The sequence below is a fragment of the Trichosurus vulpecula genome, chromosome 2, assembly GCF_011100635.1.
Source record: "Trichosurus vulpecula isolate mTriVul1 chromosome 2, mTriVul1.pri, whole genome shotgun sequence".
Lineage (NCBI taxonomy): Eukaryota > Metazoa > Chordata > Mammalia > Diprotodontia > Phalangeridae > Trichosurus > Trichosurus vulpecula.
Genome location: NC_050574.1, coordinates 23,742,567 through 23,762,199, shown reverse-complemented (window position 1 = coordinate 23,762,199; position 19,633 = coordinate 23,742,567). Strand labels below are relative to the sequence as shown.

General features: G+C 45.6%; 1 protein-coding gene across 5 annotated transcripts in view; it reads right to left on the bottom strand.

Moving 5' to 3' along the window:
• Positions 1–1,141: 1,141 nt before the first annotated feature.
• Positions 1,142–19,633, bottom strand: part of ACOT7 (acyl-CoA thioesterase 7) — a 176,305-nt gene continuing 157,813 nt past the window's right edge. For all 5 annotated transcript variants that reach the window (XM_036744361.1, XM_036744360.1, XM_036744363.1 and 2 more), the window contains one exon: positions 1,142–1,579. In XM_036744361.1, the coding sequence (XP_036600256.1) occupies positions 1,475–1,579 (105 nt within the window). In that variant the 3' untranslated portion in view covers positions 1,142–1,474. The remainder of the gene's footprint in view (positions 1,580–19,633) is intronic.

Genomic DNA, 19,633 nt, shown 5'->3' with positions numbered 1-19,633 from the left:
CATTATGACCATCTTTAAGCACTCCTTCAGGGCCCAGATCCCAGACCTCGAGATAAGGGTTAGACTTCTAATTCTTGAGATTCTGACATACAATTCAACTAGTGATAAAGTATCTACTGTGTGCTAGGGGCTGGCATCTTTCAGTGCCTATTTTCTGCCTCTGGAACCTCTTCTTCCTAGGCACCCAAGAGAACCAAGAGCTCAGAGGGAAGGAAGTGTCTGTAGCTGTTTACAGCAGGTCAGGCAGACGCTTCCCTTGGAGAAATAGCCAGCCACCTCCTCCTTTTCCAGGCTGGCTGAGCTGTAAGCCTTCTTCTTTCAGAAGGTGAATTCTGACAGCAGTTGCTTTTATTACCTTTGCCTCTAGAGTCTGATCCTCCTCTCTGCACTGAGCCTTTTCCCCCACACTTCCTCTAAAGCAGCTTGTTCAGAGTGCTACTGGAGGGTTCCATCCCACAATGGCTAATTGACTTTTTCTAGACTCTTTTCTCTCCTCTTAAAGCAGTGTTGGGTGGATAATAGCTGTGGGCATGGAGAGTTAGGATGAACGGGGTTTCAGGCTCCAGGAAGCAATCTGGCTAGTTTCTGACAGAAGCCTTGCCTCTCATATTTACAAATAGCCAAACTGTCTTGAGCTTTGCTGGGAGTCCAAGTGGAGATGGGGTGGGTGGAAAAAGGCAATATCCCCCGGGGCTAGAGTGGCTTTCCAGTGCTAGGGAGGACCCGTCAGCGTCTAGGCTGAGTAGGAGTATTCAGGCACCCATCTAGGGTCTCTTGAAATACTCCATTCAAATGCAGGTGCATAGAGAGGGAAAGCACGTCTGCCATCCGCCTACCAGGAAGTTCTCAAGCATTGCTCAGGGCATCAGTACTGCCTGAGAGTGATAAGTCTAAGTTGTGAAGCTGTTTCCATCGCAACAGAAACCCCTGGAGTGGAGTCGTGGGATCAATGTTGATCACTGGACTCTGTGCATCACTCCCTATGGTCCCCCTGCATGGCATGGCCTGGGGGTGGGGAGGGCTGGGCACCCGGAGCTGTAGGAAAGGCTCAGCCCAGAGAGGGCCAGAATCACCCGCCACCCACTCGTCTTCTGTCCAGCACCTGAACGTTCCCTCATGAAGCAAAGACCACCAGTCGGAATGATTCGCTCCAGCCACAACAGCTTTATTAATGTTACTGTATTCTTGATATAACTTACAATGGGCAACAGTAGGATTTTCTAAGTTTTTCCATGGAATGACTTGAGACAGTTTGGAATAATACTGTATAGCATTTATACTGGAGTAATATAAATAAGCTTTGGTGTATACATTTTCAGAATATACTGTAGGCTAACACTGCATTACAAATACTTCACAGAACACCAGTTTTTAACGGGAATAGGAGTTTTTGGCCAAGTGAGTTACTTCTAAGTGAACAAACGAATTCCTTCCCAACTGCATCTTCCTGGGTTGCTGTAGCTCAGGCAGAAGGTCACTTCTGAGGGGCAGCATCGATTTGGGCCTGCCGCTTGGCTTTCATCTGCAGGTATCTGCCTTTGCCCTCTTCAAAACGTTTTTTCTCCTCTTCAGTCTCTACCTGTTGACCATGAAAATGGGGAAGGGTCAGAACTTTTTTAAAAAACCCTTTTTTCTTCCCAATTAGCAAGCATTTATTTTCTCTCTTTCTTACCTCTCCACGAAAAAAGAAAACAAAAACCTTCATAATTAATATGTGTAGTCAAGCAAAACAAAATTCCCATTTCCCCACTGACCACATCCAAAAATATACATCTCATTCCATCCCCTGAACCTGTCACTTTTTTGTCAGGACGTGGGTAGCGTGATTCCTCTTGAGTCCTCTGCATCTGTGGTTGGTCACTGTAAGATCAGAGTCCTTAAATCTGAAATCCCCTCATCTGACCATGATCTATTGGCTTTCTACCTCTCCCCCTGGACCCCTAAGCTCTTCTCCAGGCCATTGCCCCTGCAGGAGCCACTCCCTAATCTTTTCTCCATCTTGATCCCCTGGTGAACCAATTCATCTCTACACTGTCTTCTTCTCTTGAGCCCCAAGGTGCTTTATACTGCTGACTACACCCTGCCAAGCCTCAGGCTCGGATCACTCCCACCATCCACTATCTTACATTCCTATACATGTGCTGCTGAATGAAGGCGGAGAAAATCATGCAACTGTTCTGAGTGGGTTCACTACAAATTTGTTACTCACCTGGGCCCTCACTGCTGCTAGGCAATCCTACTATATTATCACCTCACTATCCCACCCTCCACAGAACCTCTTCCAAACCCTCAAACCTCCCATGGCTCCCCCTCCTCTCATCTGAGAACCCTGCCTCGCATTTTAAAGAAAAAAATTGAGGCCACATGCCTGAGAACTCCTTCTTCTCCTCTCTTGTCTCCTTCCACTCTGCCCTCTGCCCTTCTCTCCTCCATCCCTGCCTCACATGATGAAGTGGCCTTCCTCCTCAGCAAGGCCAAGTCCTCTACCTGTACACATTATCTCATTCCACCCCATATCTTCTAACAGACTGGATCTTCTTTCATCCAACCTCTCGCTTCTCTTTCATCTCTCCCTCTCTCCTGGAGGCTCCCCTACTGCCTACAAACTTGCCCATGTCTTCCCCTTCCTCAAAATTCCTCACTTGATCCCTGCCATCATCCTCTATCTCTTCTGCCCTTTGTAGCTAAACTCTTCAAACTAACTGGAGCCTCCACTCCCTTTCTCACTCTCCTCCTAACCACTCCTCCCCCAATCTAGTCTCTGGCCTCATTATTTCACCAAAACTGCTCTTTCCAAAGTTACCAATCACCTCCTAATTGCCAAACCTAATGGTCTTTTCTCAATCCTCCTTCTCATCAACCTCTTTGCAGACTTTGACACTGTGGACCACTCTCTTCTCTCTAGATTTTCTCTCTCTCCTGGTTCTTCTACCTGACTACTCGTCTGTTTCCTTTGCTGGATCCTCATCCAGATCATGTCCTCTAGTTGTGGTTGCCTCAATGGATTCTGTCCTGGCCCTCTTCTCTTCTCCCTCCAGACTACTTCATTTGGTGATCTCATCAGGGCCCTTGGATTTAACTATCATCCCTATGCTGATGCTCAAATCTATGTATCTAGCCCTAACCTCTTTGCTTGACCTCCAATCTCCATCTGTACCTGCCTTTCGCCATCTTGAATTGGGTGTCCCGTAGACATCTTAAACTCAACATGTCCAAAACTGAACTCATTATCCTTCTCCCTAAAACCTACACCTCCCAGATTTCTCTGTTATTTCTGAGGATAACACTGTCCTCCCAGTCCCTAGGCTCCCAGTCTAGGAGTCATCCTGGACTCCTCCCAATTTCTCCCACCCTATGTCCAATCTGTTGCTATGGCCTGTTGATTTCACCTTTGCAGCATCTCTAGAATATGCCCCCACCCTGGTGCAGGCCCCCAATCCCTCATGCCTGGACTACTACAATAGCTGCTTATCTACCTGCCTCGAATCTCTTCCTACTCCAGTCCATCCCCCACTCAGCCACTAAAGTGATCTTCCTAAAGAGCAGGCATGACGATGTCACTCCTCTACTCAATAAACTTCAGTGGTTCCCTGTCATGCTCGGGATCAAAGCCCTTCATGACCTAGCCCCTCAGTGACACTGACCTGGCTATTCTCCAAACAAGACACTCTGTTTCTTGGCCCTGGGAATTTTCTCTTGCTATCCCTCATGCCTGGAATGCTGTCCCTCTTCAACTCCACTTACTGGCTTCCTTCAAGTCCCAACTAAAATCCCTTCTTCCTCAGACCCTCTTAATTCTAGTGCCTTCCCTCTGTTCATTACTTCTTCCTTATCCTGTATGTAGCTTGTTTGTACATACTGGTTTGTCTCCCCATTAGACTGTAAGCTCCTTGAGGGAAGGGACTGTCTTTTGCCTCTCTTTGTATCTCCAGTGCTTAGCACAGTGCCTGGCACAGAGCAGGCACTTGTTAAAAGCTTACTGACTAAATCTTTCAAAGTTGTTTGTTTTTACGGTATAAATAGTCCTCCTGGTTCTGTTCATTTCACTCTACATTGGTTCACATAATCCTTCCTGAGTTTTTCTGAGAACTTAATTTTTTCAAACCAACTTCCATTGTTCAATGTGCTTTAAAAGCCCATGACATTAAGTTAGAGGAAGTGAAGGGCCTTGCCAGGGAGTGGGAAGGAAGGCCAGAGGAAAGGAATGGTTTCCTTCTACCACAAGTAGCCACCTGTGTATCTCCAAACCCGCCCTAAACCTTCCAGGTTCCCATGTCTCCCCTACCAAAAAGGTCTCTGAAAACCCACAACTTATGCTCAAGAGAAAAACAACAGAACATCAGGAAGCCTTTTTGGTTCACTGCTCTGGGGATGAGAGTGAGGGGGCAAGTCAGTATTTGGTAAATGTCCCTGGGGTTTCTTCCTAGTGCTGCCAAGGGACATGCAGATTACAGGAACCCATGAGAGGGAGAACAGTGGAGACCAGCTCTTAAGATCTATGCCAAATCAGCTCTGCCTAGGCCCTGATGGGTTAACATCTTCATGGCCATAAATTCAGTTAATTAGAGAATTTGGAATGCCCCACGTACAATTTACATCATTTTCAACCACAGTTCTGTTTATCAGGCTGAGAGTCTCTCCAGTAATGAGTTTTTACAATGAAAAAAATTCATTATAAAAGTGCAATAAAAACTATGGATAAGTTGGTGCACAGAATTCAGAGACATATATAGAAATTTCATCAGGTCAGAGATCAGCTAGTCTAGTGATTCTCTATGTGTGGTCTGGTAAGACCCTTTCAGAGAGTTCACAAGGTTAAAAGTTGTATTGTATTCAAGATTCAGTAGATTTATCAATTCCTATATCTTAGTCAATTCAACTCCTAACCAACAGACCTTAAGTTTCCCTACCATCTCCTTAACCAGTAGGTCAAGTTGAAACACCTTATACAATTTACTCTGAGGTACTACACCTTTCAAGGTGTCCAGAAGCCAGAGAAATCAGTTAATCGGGCAGACGCCCTTCACTTTCAATGACACTCAACTCCAGCAGCTATTTTTAGTTTTGAGTGTTTTACAGATTAACAGTGTATTTGCAAAGATGAGTACAATCAGTTTTAGAATGTAATGTCAAGTTATACCAAATATTTCCTCCCCCTCAGACATCTCTGAAATTGTTCTCTAAATGTTACCAGATAAAAATTGTCAAAACCTTGAATGCTTAGAGCCTATGAAACTTAAGGATATTTGAAGAAAATGAATTTTATTGCTGATAGTAGTTCTCATTCTCCCCTTTGAAACTCTTAGATACACATAAGGAAAGTTGGCTGGATTTTTTCCAAGCTGCTTTACTGAAAATCCTTCCTCACTATCCAAATTTTATTTTCAACTGGTCATTTAAGTTAAAAGCAATTTTATCTGAAATACTAAACATATGAACTAACTTTTGTTGTTGTTTGCCCTCACAGAGGACCTTGGCATTAAGGAGGTGGTGCCATGACTTGCAGGTGAATTGGATGTGAGGGAGGACTGTGCAGTCACCAGTTTTACTCTCTCCTCCAGCCATCTGGGCCCAGTGGCAAGATATGGGTCAGGACAACTGCAGATGACCCCAATGCAGTGGGAGACCTTGGACTTTTTAAGCCTAGGTCTTTCTCAGGTCTCATTTTGACTAAGGAAACATCTATTCAGCATTTAAGACTAGGTAAGAAATGAGGCAAAGAATGGCCTCTTCTACCTAGTCAAGAAAAAAAATCAGTTTGGGAGAGGGAAGACCGTCAGAGGTGACCTATTCTACATCTGGATAGCTCTACTTGACTGTAAGTTTTTCTCTTACAACCAGTCTAAATTGATCTCTTTGCAACTGTCACTTTTTGCTGCTGGTTCCACTCAAAAATGAATTCTTCCACATGACAACCATCATGTCACTAAGTCTTCTCTTCTCCAAGCTAAACATTCCTAGTTCCTCCAACCAGCCCTCATATGTCTTGACCACAAGGTCCTTGCTCATGCTTGTCACTTGCCTATGGATACTCTCTGGCTTAGCGATGTCTTTCCTAAAATGTGGTGCCCACAATTCAACCCAATACTCAAAGATGATCTTACCAGGATATAGTGTGACTATAACCCCCCAATGTTGCTAGATACTTTGCCTGCTCCCCTTAATATGGGCTAAGATTATAGAAGTTTTTTGGGGGCAGGGGAGCTACCATAATATACTATCGACTCCTATTTTCGGTCCACTAAAATCCCCAGCTCTTTTTCAAACTGTTAACTAGCAATGGCTAGTGACTCATCATGGCTCTCCCATCTTCTATCAGCAAACCTGATTTTTTGAACTCAAGTGTAAGATTTTGTATTTATATCTATTAAATCTCATCTTAAGATTCTAACTTGGCCTAGTTAGCCTCTAATTCTAGCCTGGAAAGATCCTTCTGGGTACCCGTTCTAGCATCCCACAAGTTAAGCTATTCTTCCTTGTTTTGTAACATCTGCAACTTCATGTCATCTCTGCTTTTATCCAAGTCACTGCTAAACATATTAAACAATGCCTGGTCTAAGGACAGATCCCTGGAGCACTTTATTAGAGACCTCACCCCAATATGATGCTCCACTAGCCACCCTCTGGGCAGAGCCATTCAATCCATTTTGCCTTTACCTAACTGTACTAGTGCACATTTCTCCATCTTATCCACAAGAACAGCATTAGTAAGCTTGTCAAGTGCTTTGCTAAAATCTAGGTATGCTAGATCTACACTATTCCCTTAACCTACCAGTCTAGTAATATCTACCCTGTCAGAAAAAGGAAAATCAGGTTAGTCTGATGTGGCCTGCTCCTGCTGAAGTCCTCTCTACTCTCTGAGATCTGCATTTCTTTTTCTAGATACCCATAAATCAGCTTTTGGGTTTTAACAGAGATAAAAGTCAAGCTCAGTAGCTTATAGTTTGAAGACTACATTTTCTTCCTTTTTTGAAAATGATGGGAGCATTCACCCTCCTTTGTTCTTGGAGTTCCGCCATCTTTCAAAGATCCTTGACCCCAAGGAGGCAATCATGTTGATCAGCTTCTGGTGCCTTGGAATGTAGTGCATCTGGGGCTCACCAGGATTTGAAGTCACCAAGGGCAGGTGGGTGCTCTCTTCTCTCTATTTATCCTGGATTTCAGCTTTCTAGAAGCCATTTTTTTTTGTGTGGTTCCTTCTGATCCAAAGATCTTTCTCCTTGGCAGAGAAGAAAAAAGCAAAATAGCTTCATTTTCCTCTCAGTTTGTTGCCAATGATCTATGTGCCCCAAGGCAAAGGTCCAAGTCTTTCTTTGGTCCTCTTTTCTTTTACCCAACAGAGCTAAAACTCTTCCATGGTTCTCAGCATTTCTTCACAGGCACAGTTCTCTTAGAGCTTAAGTACTGCCATCTCTATTCTTCCAAACCTGCATCACACTTCTGAATGTATCCTCAGTTACATGCCCTCACTTGCACTGTTTCTACCAGTCTTCTTAAATCTAAGTTGGTCCTTGTGAATTTGCAGGGCCTTTTAACCAATTCTCCCCTTTCTCCTCATTGGAACAGTTACTTTTTGTGTCCTCGGAATACCATTCCTAACATCTTCTCATTCTTCCTGGACTGACTTCCCTTGTAGACTTTTAGACTATGGGATCCTACCTGCCTTCCATCTTAACCCTTTGAAATCCGTCCTCCCAAAGTCTCCTGCACATGTTGGATAACGCTCAGGTCCTGAACACATCTTCTTGTTGCTTCTTCCAGTTCTTCAAGAATCTAATTATCATTAAGAAAGGCCAGGAAAGTATTGCTTGCTCTGTTAGCAGAGGGCGCGTTTATGTTCAGATCACTGGAGCCCTTCATGATGCCCATGGCCTCACCAGAAATGGGCAAGGGTCATCAGTTCTGACAAGCCCTACATGCAGATCCCCAGAAAGATAGCTGACCTCTTCATTTGTTTTTAGTGGCTATTTAAAACTCTAACCATCAAGCCAATGCACAATTACATATTTTCCATTAACTCAAGGTGCAGAACTTTCCTTCACAGGCACCATAATCTTTTCTTTGGCTGCTGGTTTGGGAAGCCTCACCAACAGATGCAGTTGGCTTTTGAGTTGCCTACCTGACCTTTTTTACTTCTTTGACAACCCTGGTTGGTAGCTTGTTCATGCTGAACTTTTTGACCTTCAGGTTTCTGGCTTTCTTGGCCATTCTATAGCAATGAGAGGCCATCCATGATGGCCCTCTGGGATTCAACAGCTCAGTGAGTCCTTTTCTTTTGGTTTTCTTCCCAAGATAACTTCTTGTGCTTTCTTCTATGAAAGACAATTCAACTGCTCTGCTCTAGGTTCCCCTTCCAAAGGAATGCAGACTCTTATTTTGCATTCAAGAATTGGAAAATTTTCCCATTATTCTGGGCGCAGATGCTCTCATTACTCAGGTAAAACTCCTACCCATTAAAGTTGCACAGCTTGACTTTCATGGCTGTGAATACTATGGATATGACAAAGAGTAAGAGGCAGTTATGAGAAGGATCCTCATTGTTGTTAATGCCAACAATCTCAAAACTCTTCAGCAGAGACACACCAAATACTACCACTCATGTCTTTTTCCTCTAACCCTCTTGTGAAGGGCACTTTTTGGAGAGCAAGCAGCTGTCTGTTTCTCTGAAGGTCCTCAGTTCCAGAAAAAGGGAAGAAAGTGAAGTCTGCAAACTGTAGTTTGCTAAATTCAACTTTAATAGCTAGCAAAATTCTTTTTTTTGAGATCTTTCTTTTAGATAATAGATTTTAAATGAAATCTTTAGTTTTCACATTGCCTATATTTTTCCCTGTATCTCTCCCACGCATTCAGAGAGAAATCCTTTGCCAAGGTAGATAAACTCACAGTTGCGGAACACTGCATGTGATGTTCATTTTTCTTAATGTGTTGGTTAATTTTGTTGAGGAGTTTTTTCCCTTCTTCTTCCTCTTAAAAACATCTTTGCTATAAAAGCCCTCGCTATTTCATACTCAGTTTTCTTTTCATTTCATTGAACTCCAAATGTTCAGTGATTCATTTTTTTTCTTTTCTCTGTACCACAGTCTTCCGCCCTTCAGCCTCCTGTCACAGATCAAGATCACCTTCTGTCTCTTCCAGATTCTTTTTCTTCATTTTTACACCAAGGCCCTTCTTTCCTTTTTTACATAAAATTCTACAAGATAACCAAGAGAGTGCAAAGGTGTTCTCTGAGCCCCATTTCCTTCTCTTCTAGGAAGGAGCCTGCTCTGCGAGCACAGCTAACAGCTTCCTGGCCTTCCCAGAAAAACAAACATCACGCACTGTAAGTCAAGGCAATATTCTTATTGCTCTCCATACTTGTTGGAATGAGATCCTCAGTCTTCTCTCTTTCTTCCTCTAGCTTGGGAAGGTCAGCCCAGGCTAAAAGAAGGCTACACCCTCTCTCTCTCTAAGGCATGGCAGAACTAGAATCAGGTGCTGTCCTTGCCCTGGAGGAGAAAGTTCTTCAATTTAATTCTCAAGCGCAGGACTTCAACCAACATATGAACACAGAGTATCTAAGAGGAGCCATTCATTTCGTGTGCATCCCTCACCTCCAGCCACGTGCTTCTGGTGTGGAAGCGGCAACCCCAGGTCACCAACCAGTGCATTCCTCTTTAGGATCTACTGACTCAACGGCGATACCCGCCGGTGGTAGGAAGAGCAGGGACGATGATGGCCTATGGAAGGTCCCTGCCAGAAAGGGGTCAGGCTATTATGGCTGACACCAACAAGAAAGCTCTGTGCTCGACACCGGATCATCTCACAGGTAATTTTACAAAGAGCTACTGGCTGCTATTAAAAACAGTATGGAAAAAGCCCAGCTGGTCCGAAACAGGCAACAGGCACCACGCCTCCCTTCTCCCGCTTTCTGTTAAAACCAAAGTAGCTTCTTTTGGCTCCGAGGTCAGGCTGGACATCTTGCAAGTGAGCGGTCCTGGCTCAAACTGGTTCCTGTTTCATCATGTCGCTCACCCACCTTTAAAACAGATTGGAAGAAGGTTTCTTCACAAACAGGGCAGCCAGGGGGCACAGCAGAGAGAGCTCTGGGCCTGGAGTCAGGAATTCAAACCCGAGTTCACATTCGGCCTCGGATGCTCACCAGCTCTGTTACCCTGGGTGAGTCACGTGACCTCTGCTCCGGCTTCCTCGTTTGTAAAACGGTAATAATACCAGCACCTACCTCCCATTGTTTTCGGGAAGGTCACATGAGGTGACGTGTGTGAAGCGAATCGTCCAGACCAAAGGGGGGGGCAATATAAACGCTAGCAGTGATGGCAACCAAAAATCCAGGGCTTGAGGGAGGCACCGTCCCCTGACCAAATCCTGGCACAGATGCAAGCGTGGGGAAGAAGAGAGAGCGAAGGAAGGGATGAAAGACGCCGCATCTTCGCTTCTCTGACACGCACATTAAATGGGGGACCTTGTGGGGTGCGGGTGAAAGTCTGAATTATGGAAGACAAAAATCATTTACTAGTGCTAACAGGAAGAAGCTGCATTAATGCATCCTGGAAAGAAGCCCTGGTTCTAAGAGCAGCTTTGATTCTGTGCAGGGGGCAGGGGGGATCTCAGAGAGGAGAGATCACATCTCTTCTTGTCCCTCAATGTTCAAATGAGTGAACAGAGCCCTTTCTCAGCCCCACACTTCTAGACTCCCCTGCTGGCCAGGTCGGCATTAATGAGGTTGTGTTTCTAGCATCTGAAATGCATTGAGCCCCGCAAAGGAACAAAGCAGACGCTTCTCTCCAGGCAACATCTGCAGGCTCTAACCCTGGCTAGATGTGAGTACTGCCATCTTTCTCAGAATGTCATAAAACGTTGGCCCTAGATTAGCTCCCGAGGAGATGAAATGCTCATTTAATCAAAATCGACCCTTTCTTCCCTGCAATAAGATCTTTGCAAAGTTAAGAGATTCCCCTAGGAGGAGTGATGACAATGAAGGACTCTTATCACTCTATCTAATCTCTATGGCTAAAAATGGTGGGGGGGGGGGGGGGGGTGTGCCCTTCTGCTGGGAGCCATCTTGGGTGTGTTTCATCACACCCATCATCCATTAAGAATTTCCAAATGAAACACTTGGAAGGCCAGAAAAACCAAGGCTTTCCCTTTGGTAATGTGTGCCTGCTTTAAATCATGGATTTAAAGCAGGCACACATTACCAAAGTGTGATGGACAAGCCCTCTGGGGAAAGGGCATCTGTGCATCTCTGACTGGGGCCCAACTCTCAGGATTCTCTCCCCTAGTGCCCGCTAGGGCCTACTGTCTCTGACTCACCCCATCACATACTCTAGCTCCTGAAAGTTTTCAAACAAGACCCTCAGATCTCATCCTGGCAAAGATTCTGATGCAAAAAGTACAATGGAAATTAAATGATGAGAATCAGAAGGAAAAAAGATGCAGCACAGACTGTCTGCCTGCCAGTCAGGGCCAGTGTCAGGAAGCTCCATATTCTCTATGGCTCCAAATGCTGGCTGGGGCTCGACAAATGTTTTTTAATCCTCCTCCTCCTCCAAATATGTTAATAACTAAATTGCTGCCAGGAAAAAAAAAAAGATCTGCACTTAAAATATTCCAGGCATATTCACAAATGTGAGCAAAACTCCACAGAGCAAACACACACTTGAGGTTGCATTCCCCAGAGTTGTAAAGAGCCACCCCGAATAACCTCGAGCAGCTTTTAATTCCATCGGCAGTATGGTCCAGCATCAGAGAACTGTCATCGAGCATTTGCTACTAATACAGCACCACCCACGGATTTGATGGGTGTTACGGCTCATCTGCCTACACATCTCCTAATAACCTGATGCTATACCTGAGTGGGGAACATGCTAGGGCATAATCTCTATCCCTTACTGTTTTCGGCCCCAGGAAAACAGAGCTCAGAGCTGCCCTGAAGGGAGGACCACTGGTGAAAAAGCAGGCCAAGCTCATCCCTTGAAGCTGCCAATGGAAGCTCCTTCTTCCAGAGGCACATGGGCTACAGATAGTCTTCTTATAATCAATCTCTAAGTCTAGTTCCCTATACCATACACAACTGGGGTTTAACAGCATTTAACCCACTGGGGGCTGGGATAGGGCTAGGATAGGACACATCTCTATGTTTACCTTGTAGGAATTTCATGCCATTTTAGTCAAAATTATTATTTTTATGAAAAAGTTTTGTGAATATTGAAAAGAATTTCATAGCGACCAACAGGAAATTAGAGGCTGAGTTTCTGTTCTCAAGGGTCATTCCTGGGTCTCACAGCCCGTAACTTGTGGAATGGTTTCATTCGGTGGTGGAATCTAGGCTCTGCCTCCAGTTAGAGAGAAGACAAGAACAGAGACCAAGAGCAGCCAGTTTCTGATTGATGGCCTCTCCACCCTAGCCCAGCCACGGCCCCAACAGCAGGGCTTGGACCACCCTGGCCTCTATAACAGTCCATAACAACGTAGCAGAGCAAAGATCACAGTAGAGGCTCATGAATGGTCTGTAACTGCAATGTCCCAAACCTGTTTTCCAGAATCCTTTCCCTCTGTGTTCACTGAGTAACAAAAAAAATGGCGTTGAAAATTTTCTTAAACCTGGCCCAGGACCCAACAGGCCATTGTTTCAGTGTATGGCAAGGAGGACCAGGGATTTTTTTCTTCTATTTTAAAACTAAATTTATTTTTTTCAATTTGAATGTTAACAAATGCCAAATAAAAAGGGCATTTCCATATAACAGCTAACATTCAAGCAACACTTTAAATTTTCTTTTTCATTTCTGTAGCACCTTAAGAAGCACTTCACAATTATTTCATTTGGTCCTCACAACCTTGGGAGGGAGGTGCTATTATGATCACCCCCATTTTACAGTTGAGGAAACAGGTGAAGAGAGGTGAAGGGTCTTGCTGAGGATCATACAGCTTGGAAGCGTCTGAGGCTGGATTCAAATTCAGGCCTTCCTGAGTCTGAGCTCTATCCACTGGCTGCCTCAGAGAAGAAAAGGGGGATTTTACATGAAACTACACATCTCTCTTAGGTAGAACTTGCTTTTCTTTCTGGACAGAGAGCAAATTCAAAGTTGTTCTGCTCATCTCTAATTCATTCTAGCTTCCTTCTGTGCATGTAAAAAATGTGCCAACGACCCTCTTTCCTTTTTCTTTTTTTTGTTTACTCCACCCCAGCTCCTCTTCCTCTCCATGAGCCTCCACCAAAACAAAAAAGAAAGACAAACAACACCCAACAAAACCAATCCCCATGTTGGCCACATCTGAAGACAAGGGTCTCACTCTGTCTCTTTAGTCCATCCCTCCCTCTCTGCCAGGAGGTGAGGAACATGGGTCCTCAACAGTCCACAGGGGAGATTTAGAAGACAGCAGATAACAAGCAGCCCTAAGAGTGGAAAGTAACGGACTGCAGCCATGTATGAGGCATTGTCTGTATGGGATGGTCTGGTGGCTCCAAACCATGCCATGGAACACTTGGCCTGGAGGCTGGCAGGGTGGAGACATACCCGGCCCCCCTCAGACATAAGAAGGGCTGCCATGGAGAAGAATCAGATGTGTGCTCTTTGGCCCCGGAGGACAGACCAGAAGCAGAGAGGAGACACTGAAGAGTGGTGGATTTTGGCTGGACAAAGAGTACTCTCCCAACCATCTCGACTGTGCTGACTGATGTGGAACGGCCTTTTCGCCCTGGCCAATAAGGCCAGCAGAAGGTTTGTGGATCCCTTGGCTTGGCATTTGGAGCTCTTCACAAACTAGCTCTAGCTGATCTCTTCAGACTGGTTCCACATGACTTCCTGCTAGCGCTCGCTCGCTGTGCTCCTACCACACTACACCCCATGTCCACACACCATCCCTCACCTACTCCCCCCTTTGCTCATGGGGTGTTCTCTCTCCTGACCTCTGCTCCTTTCAAGTCTTAGATCAAATGTTACTTCCTTCAAGAGACCTTTTTTGAACATTCTGTATCTTGAATGCATCCTATATTTATCTAAGAAATGGAATGTAAGCTCCTTGAGGACAGAGGCTGTTCTATTTTTGTCTATGTAACCCTGATGCCTACTGCAGCATTTAGTGAGCACTTAGTACTGTCCAGGCACCGAGTGGGGCACCAGGACTCCAAAGAAAAAGCAAAAATAGTCCCTGCCCTCAAGAAGCTTATAGTCTAATGATGGAGATAACACATAACTAAATAAGGTCCATACCAGATCCTAGGTAATCTTAGAAGGGCTCATACTAGCAGCTGGGGGGACTGGGAAATGGTTCTTGCAGCTGAGTCCTGAAGGAGGCCAGGGATCGTAAGGGGTGAAGATGAAGAGGGAGGCAGCACACAGGCACAGGCCTGGGAGGAGGAGCATGATACGTTAGGAATCCTAAACTGGTCAGTATGGCCGGACTGTAAAACACATGGAGGAGAATAATGCCTAAGAAGGCTGGAGAGGATGGGGTCAGATAACAAAGAGCTTCAAACGCCAACCACAAGAGGAGCCTGATAAATGGCCTGATGATCGAGTGACTTTGTACAAAGGAATGCTGTTCAGGTACGAGTTGAGCCTAGATGGTCTCTGCAATCATCTCAGCTCTGAAGTTCAGGAAATCAAACTGATCGAAGTAAGGAAACTCAAAACTCAGGTTCTGCCTCCATTTTTAACTTGTTTGTTAAAAATAAGGTGAGAGTCACGACAGAAGACACTGCTTTGTGTTGCCAACATCACAGCATTTGAGGAATGAAGAGCCCAGTGAAGAAGAATGCACAGATTGAGACAGAAGTTCTTCTTTCCCACGCTTCTGGCAAAAGGACCATGAATTCCAACAGTTAGCCAGACTTCTGCAGTAGATGCCAGAGTCCGGCATTAGTCAGAACAAAAGAGACGCTAACTATAGAGTTCTCAGGGAGGTTTCTTACGCTTCTCTTTGACATTCTGGAACCGAGCCACCAGCCAGGAGCTACCCTGAGACACAACTAATAATTCTTAATCATGAATATGCAGGAAGCAGTCCAGAAGAACTCTGGCCAAGGAATGAGCCTAAACCTGGTAGAAAAGGAGCCAAATGGAGTTTGCATCTTTTCATCTTTTCATTTCCAAGCATGGTGGCATCTCTGAAAACTTGCGGCATTTTCTTAAAGCTCGAATTTTGAGAAGGAGCCCAGATAGGAATATGAACAATATTTTGCCTCATTATTGTCAACAAAAATGTATTGAGCGCCTACTCTATGCACGTCTCCATACTAGGCGCTAGTGCATATACATTAAGCCTTAAACAATACAGTAGAAATGCCATGGTATTTAGACATAGTATAATTTTTCATGGCTCTAATTCCACTGGGGGACAGCAACCCATTTTAAGGTCCTGGGTTGCTGGGTGGTGAGTAAATAGGGGTTATCAGATGATTATCAAACCCAAGCCATAAGAATGCAGTCTAGCACATCACTGAGATAGCAGTGGATGAAGGCAGGCAAAATAAGGGAGAGCACAGGGGTACCAAAAGTGATTAGAGGAAGGTCAAGAATCTCATCACAGAAGACCAGGAAATTGGAATACCACCCCCTGAGTCTGCTACCAATGAGGCAAGGGTGTGATCCAGCCACAGGCTTGAAAGGATTAACATCTGAGCCTATAGGCAAAGAGAGATAAGTGACTTACCAAGCTAGAAGGTGGGCATGAGAGGGCCTAGCTGAAGGCATATTTTGAATGAGCCTGGTGGGCCTTTTATGTAAAATATATCTGTCTCCAATACTTATTTGTCATGTGTCAAACATATGACGACAGAATCTAGCAATCACTATGGGAGAGAAGTTATCAAAACTCCCTCTGCAATGGAAGCTGTTAAGCTGTGGGCCGTAGTACCCGCCTTCCAACAACTTAGAATTCAGGGCTGGCAGGGAAAGGCTGAAAGTCATAGAATTATGGAGCTAACACAGAGGGGATCTTAGAAGTCAAGGGGGCCAATCTCCCTCATTTTGTAGATGAGTAAATTCAGGCCCCGAGAGAGTTGGTGATTTGTCCCAGGTCACACTGATTCACTGATGGCATGGCCGGGATTCGATTCCAAAGGCAGCCTTCTTGCCACTGATCCACACTGGCCCTTAGAAAACAAAAGGTTTTCTGGTATTCCATCAGAAACACAACTGGGGGATTTCTCTGCAAAAGGCTCGTCTCAAGGCTCCTCAACAGTCCAAGTGGCAGCAAGAGGGACAAAAATGTCTTGGTCACTTCCTATCCAGGGAGATCTCCGCAGAGAACCTCTGCTCCTCCCCCTCAAGCCTTCACCACAACTCTAGCCAGAGCGCGCAGGAAGTCAGCATTCATTAAGTGCCCTGGGGCTATTAGCTCCAATATATTTTTCCCATTATCAGAAGGACTAAGTGGAACCCCCGTTTTACAGCTTGCTATGGAGACGACATAATGAAACAGATGGCTAACTGGCATGCTACACACACCCACACCCCAGCTGTCCCCCTACATTTCCATTTCCTCCTCCCTGCTAAACAAACACATGAATAAATAAATAAGTAGGATGGGGTGGGGGGGAGCAGTGAAGAGAGTAAAGCATCCTTTTGGGGGAGTTAGACTTGTTCAAGTGCCAGAGGCTGGTGCTGACAATAAAACCACAGCTACGGATCTGCCTTCCTTGTTGTGGCAAAAACTAACATAATGGCTTAGGGTGCAAGTCCTTTGGAGCTTGGCCTTAGAGAAGCTTCTGATCTAGGTTACAGTAGAACTCACGACACAGAAATCCTTAGGAAATAAAGCCAATGATCTCGAAGCGCTAAAGGCAATGTACAGAATCTGGTGTTAGACAAGTGCCTTGTGGCCTAATAACAAAACCCAGAAGTGCGGCATAGTCATTGTGTGAGTGCTCCACGGACCTCACCTGAGCCGCACAAGAGCGTGCAAAGGGCATGGCTAGGGGTCATTAGACTGGGCTCAGTCCCAGCTTTGCCATTGGACTCACTGCTGACCTCAGGTAAGTCAGGTAACTTGGCTGGAGCCTCAAGTGTCATCATCTTCAAAGTAGAAATAATATCTTCCCCTACTGCCTTCACAGGGCTGTTGTGAAGAACCAAATGAGATCATACATAGTTGAAAGCATTTGGGAAACTGTAAGGAGCTTGACAAATAAATGTCAGGGCTCATCTGCTGGCCTGGTAGCATGGGAATCTGCCTAGTTCGCTTTGCTCCTTGGGAGTGAGAAATCGGAATGTCGCATACTTTTAGGTACAGGGACTTTCCCGAGTTCTAAATTCCCTAAAAAGGAGACCTGGAAACACATTCCATTAAAATTAGCCTACTCTCTTCTGCCCCCGGGGGCTGCCATCTTCCTCTCAGGTCTGCTTCCTTTTCCCTTCACAACACCACTGTGATTCCCTGGATGTTTTCCTCCCTCCCTCCTTCTTTCTTTCCTTCCTTCCTTCCTTCCTTCCTTCCTTCCCTCCCTCCCTTCCCTCCCTCCTCCTTCCCTCCTTCCTTCCTTCCTTCCTTCCCTCCCTCCTACTTCCCTCCCTCCTTCCTTCCTTCCTTTCTTCCTTCCTTCCTTCCTCCCCTCCTTCCTTCCTCCCTCCCTTCCTTCTTTTCTCCCTCTCTCTCCTCCACCCCCAAGCTTCTGTCTGTCTTCTGGGCACTCTTCCACTGGAGGGAAAATCTGTGCTTCTCCAATCTTAACATTACAAACCAAATGTTTTAGATTTTCCATTTTCTGTGCTTTGAGAACACACATTTAGAACTTGGCCGATACAGCAAGTGACTAAATTTCACTCTTAGTAAAATCAATAGCTTGTCCTTTTTGTAATTAATGAATGTCTAGCGCAGTGAGGGTTTCCAGCGGTGGTACAACAATTTCCTGTAAGCCCAAGGGACCAGGCTTTCTTAATTAGTGAAACCAGGCAGAGTAACCTCACCTAAGGGGCCTCTGGACAATAATAAGTGCAACGCAGACATGTCCAGGTTCTCCAGGCTACTGAATGCAGCCAGTGTGTCTGTTGCATGTATGCTAGGTAGCGTGCTAAATGTCCCAATGCAGGCGGTTCCCCATCACTATGTGACCATCAGAACTTCCCAGCACCTCTTGGCTGCCTTGTCATCACTGTCCATGAAAACTCTGACTTTCACAGACACCTGCCAGGGACATCTCTGCACAGTTTGGCCAACGAAGCCCTTCTGTTACCACAGCTCTATCCCATAATGACTGGAGTCCACTTGCCATGGCACAGTATTGCGGCCTGCTAAAATGGCCTGGGTACTGTGCATCTACTGCAGTTCCTATGGAAACATGGTCTGAAAGTGGCAACCTCTCATGGGGAGCAGCCGGAAACCTCAGAGTGAGATCATAGCTGGGAGTCATAAACACTCCCCCCAAGGGGTCTTCACCCTCTCACTGAAAAAATGGTCCCTAAAATCATACCTCCCCCACAAGCCATGATGAGGACTCACACAGCCTCCTTGCAAAAGCCAACAGAAGCCCATGCAAAGAGTCAAGGCCAGCCAACAGTTCCACAGGAGAAACGGATCCCAATGAGAAGCCACCGTCTTTACTCCCTGGTTCAAACAGGCATACCAGGTACTTCCTGCAAAGTCCAAAGTACTGAATGGAACAAGGATGAAGGCTTCATTTTCAACTGACATCCCTCTCTTCAAGCCACAAAAACGGATATTTCAGGGCATTAAAACAGAAGATTCAGCTCCGCTAATCCGACTTCAAAGACACCAAAATAAAACTAAGAATTAAGTGCATTTAGAAGGAAAGCTCTAATAAAGATGCTGCTGAATGTGGCGCCTGCCAGCAGCATGCCCAGCCTACACCCATCAGCTGGGCACCGGCCATCACAGAGTCCTTTTGTCTGGGGCCAAGGATGGTCACAGAAGTTCAAGGTTGGAGGGAGCATCTGAGGCCACTGAGAACCACTGGAAGCCGGACTCTTCTGCAGCATTCAAGTGTCCAGGCACACAGTACCTACTGTGCGCAAGGCGCTAGAGCTACCAAGATACAAACTAAGCATTCTTCAGTCATGTTTTTACCAGGGATGTGACAGGCGCACCAGGAAGTAAACAGGCGGCAATAATGCAGGGAGGGTAAAGGGATGTATAGCACCTGAAGTGACTGAAGCCAAGGCCGCAAAGACTCTAAGGGCCATGGGAGACCAAGACAAGTGAGGGCATTCCTGGCATGGGAGAAGGATCACAAAAGGGAGGCAGGAGGTGGCATGTCAAGCTTGGCAAACAGTGAGCAGGCCAGTTTGGCTCAAACTCTGAACATGGGAAGGAGAGCAATACAGAGTCAAGTTGGAATTGAGCCAAGTTGAGGAGGGTCTCGAATGCCATAACAAGGGATCATCCAACCCATGCTTAAAGACTTCCAGGCAGCTAAGAGGCAGAGGACAGAGTGCTTGACTTGGAATCAGGAAGACCTGAGTTCAAATCTGCTCAGATGCTTAGATGCTAGAGTGACCCCAGGCAAGTCACTTAACCTCTGTCTGCCTGAGTGTCTTCAAGTATAAAACAGAGATAACAGCACCTTCCTCTCAGGGTTGGTGAGAGGAGCAAATGAAATAACACGCACAAAGTGCTGTGCAATCCTCCAGTGCCATCCTTATCACCGGCATCCCGGGCACCCCTGCACAGCCTGTGC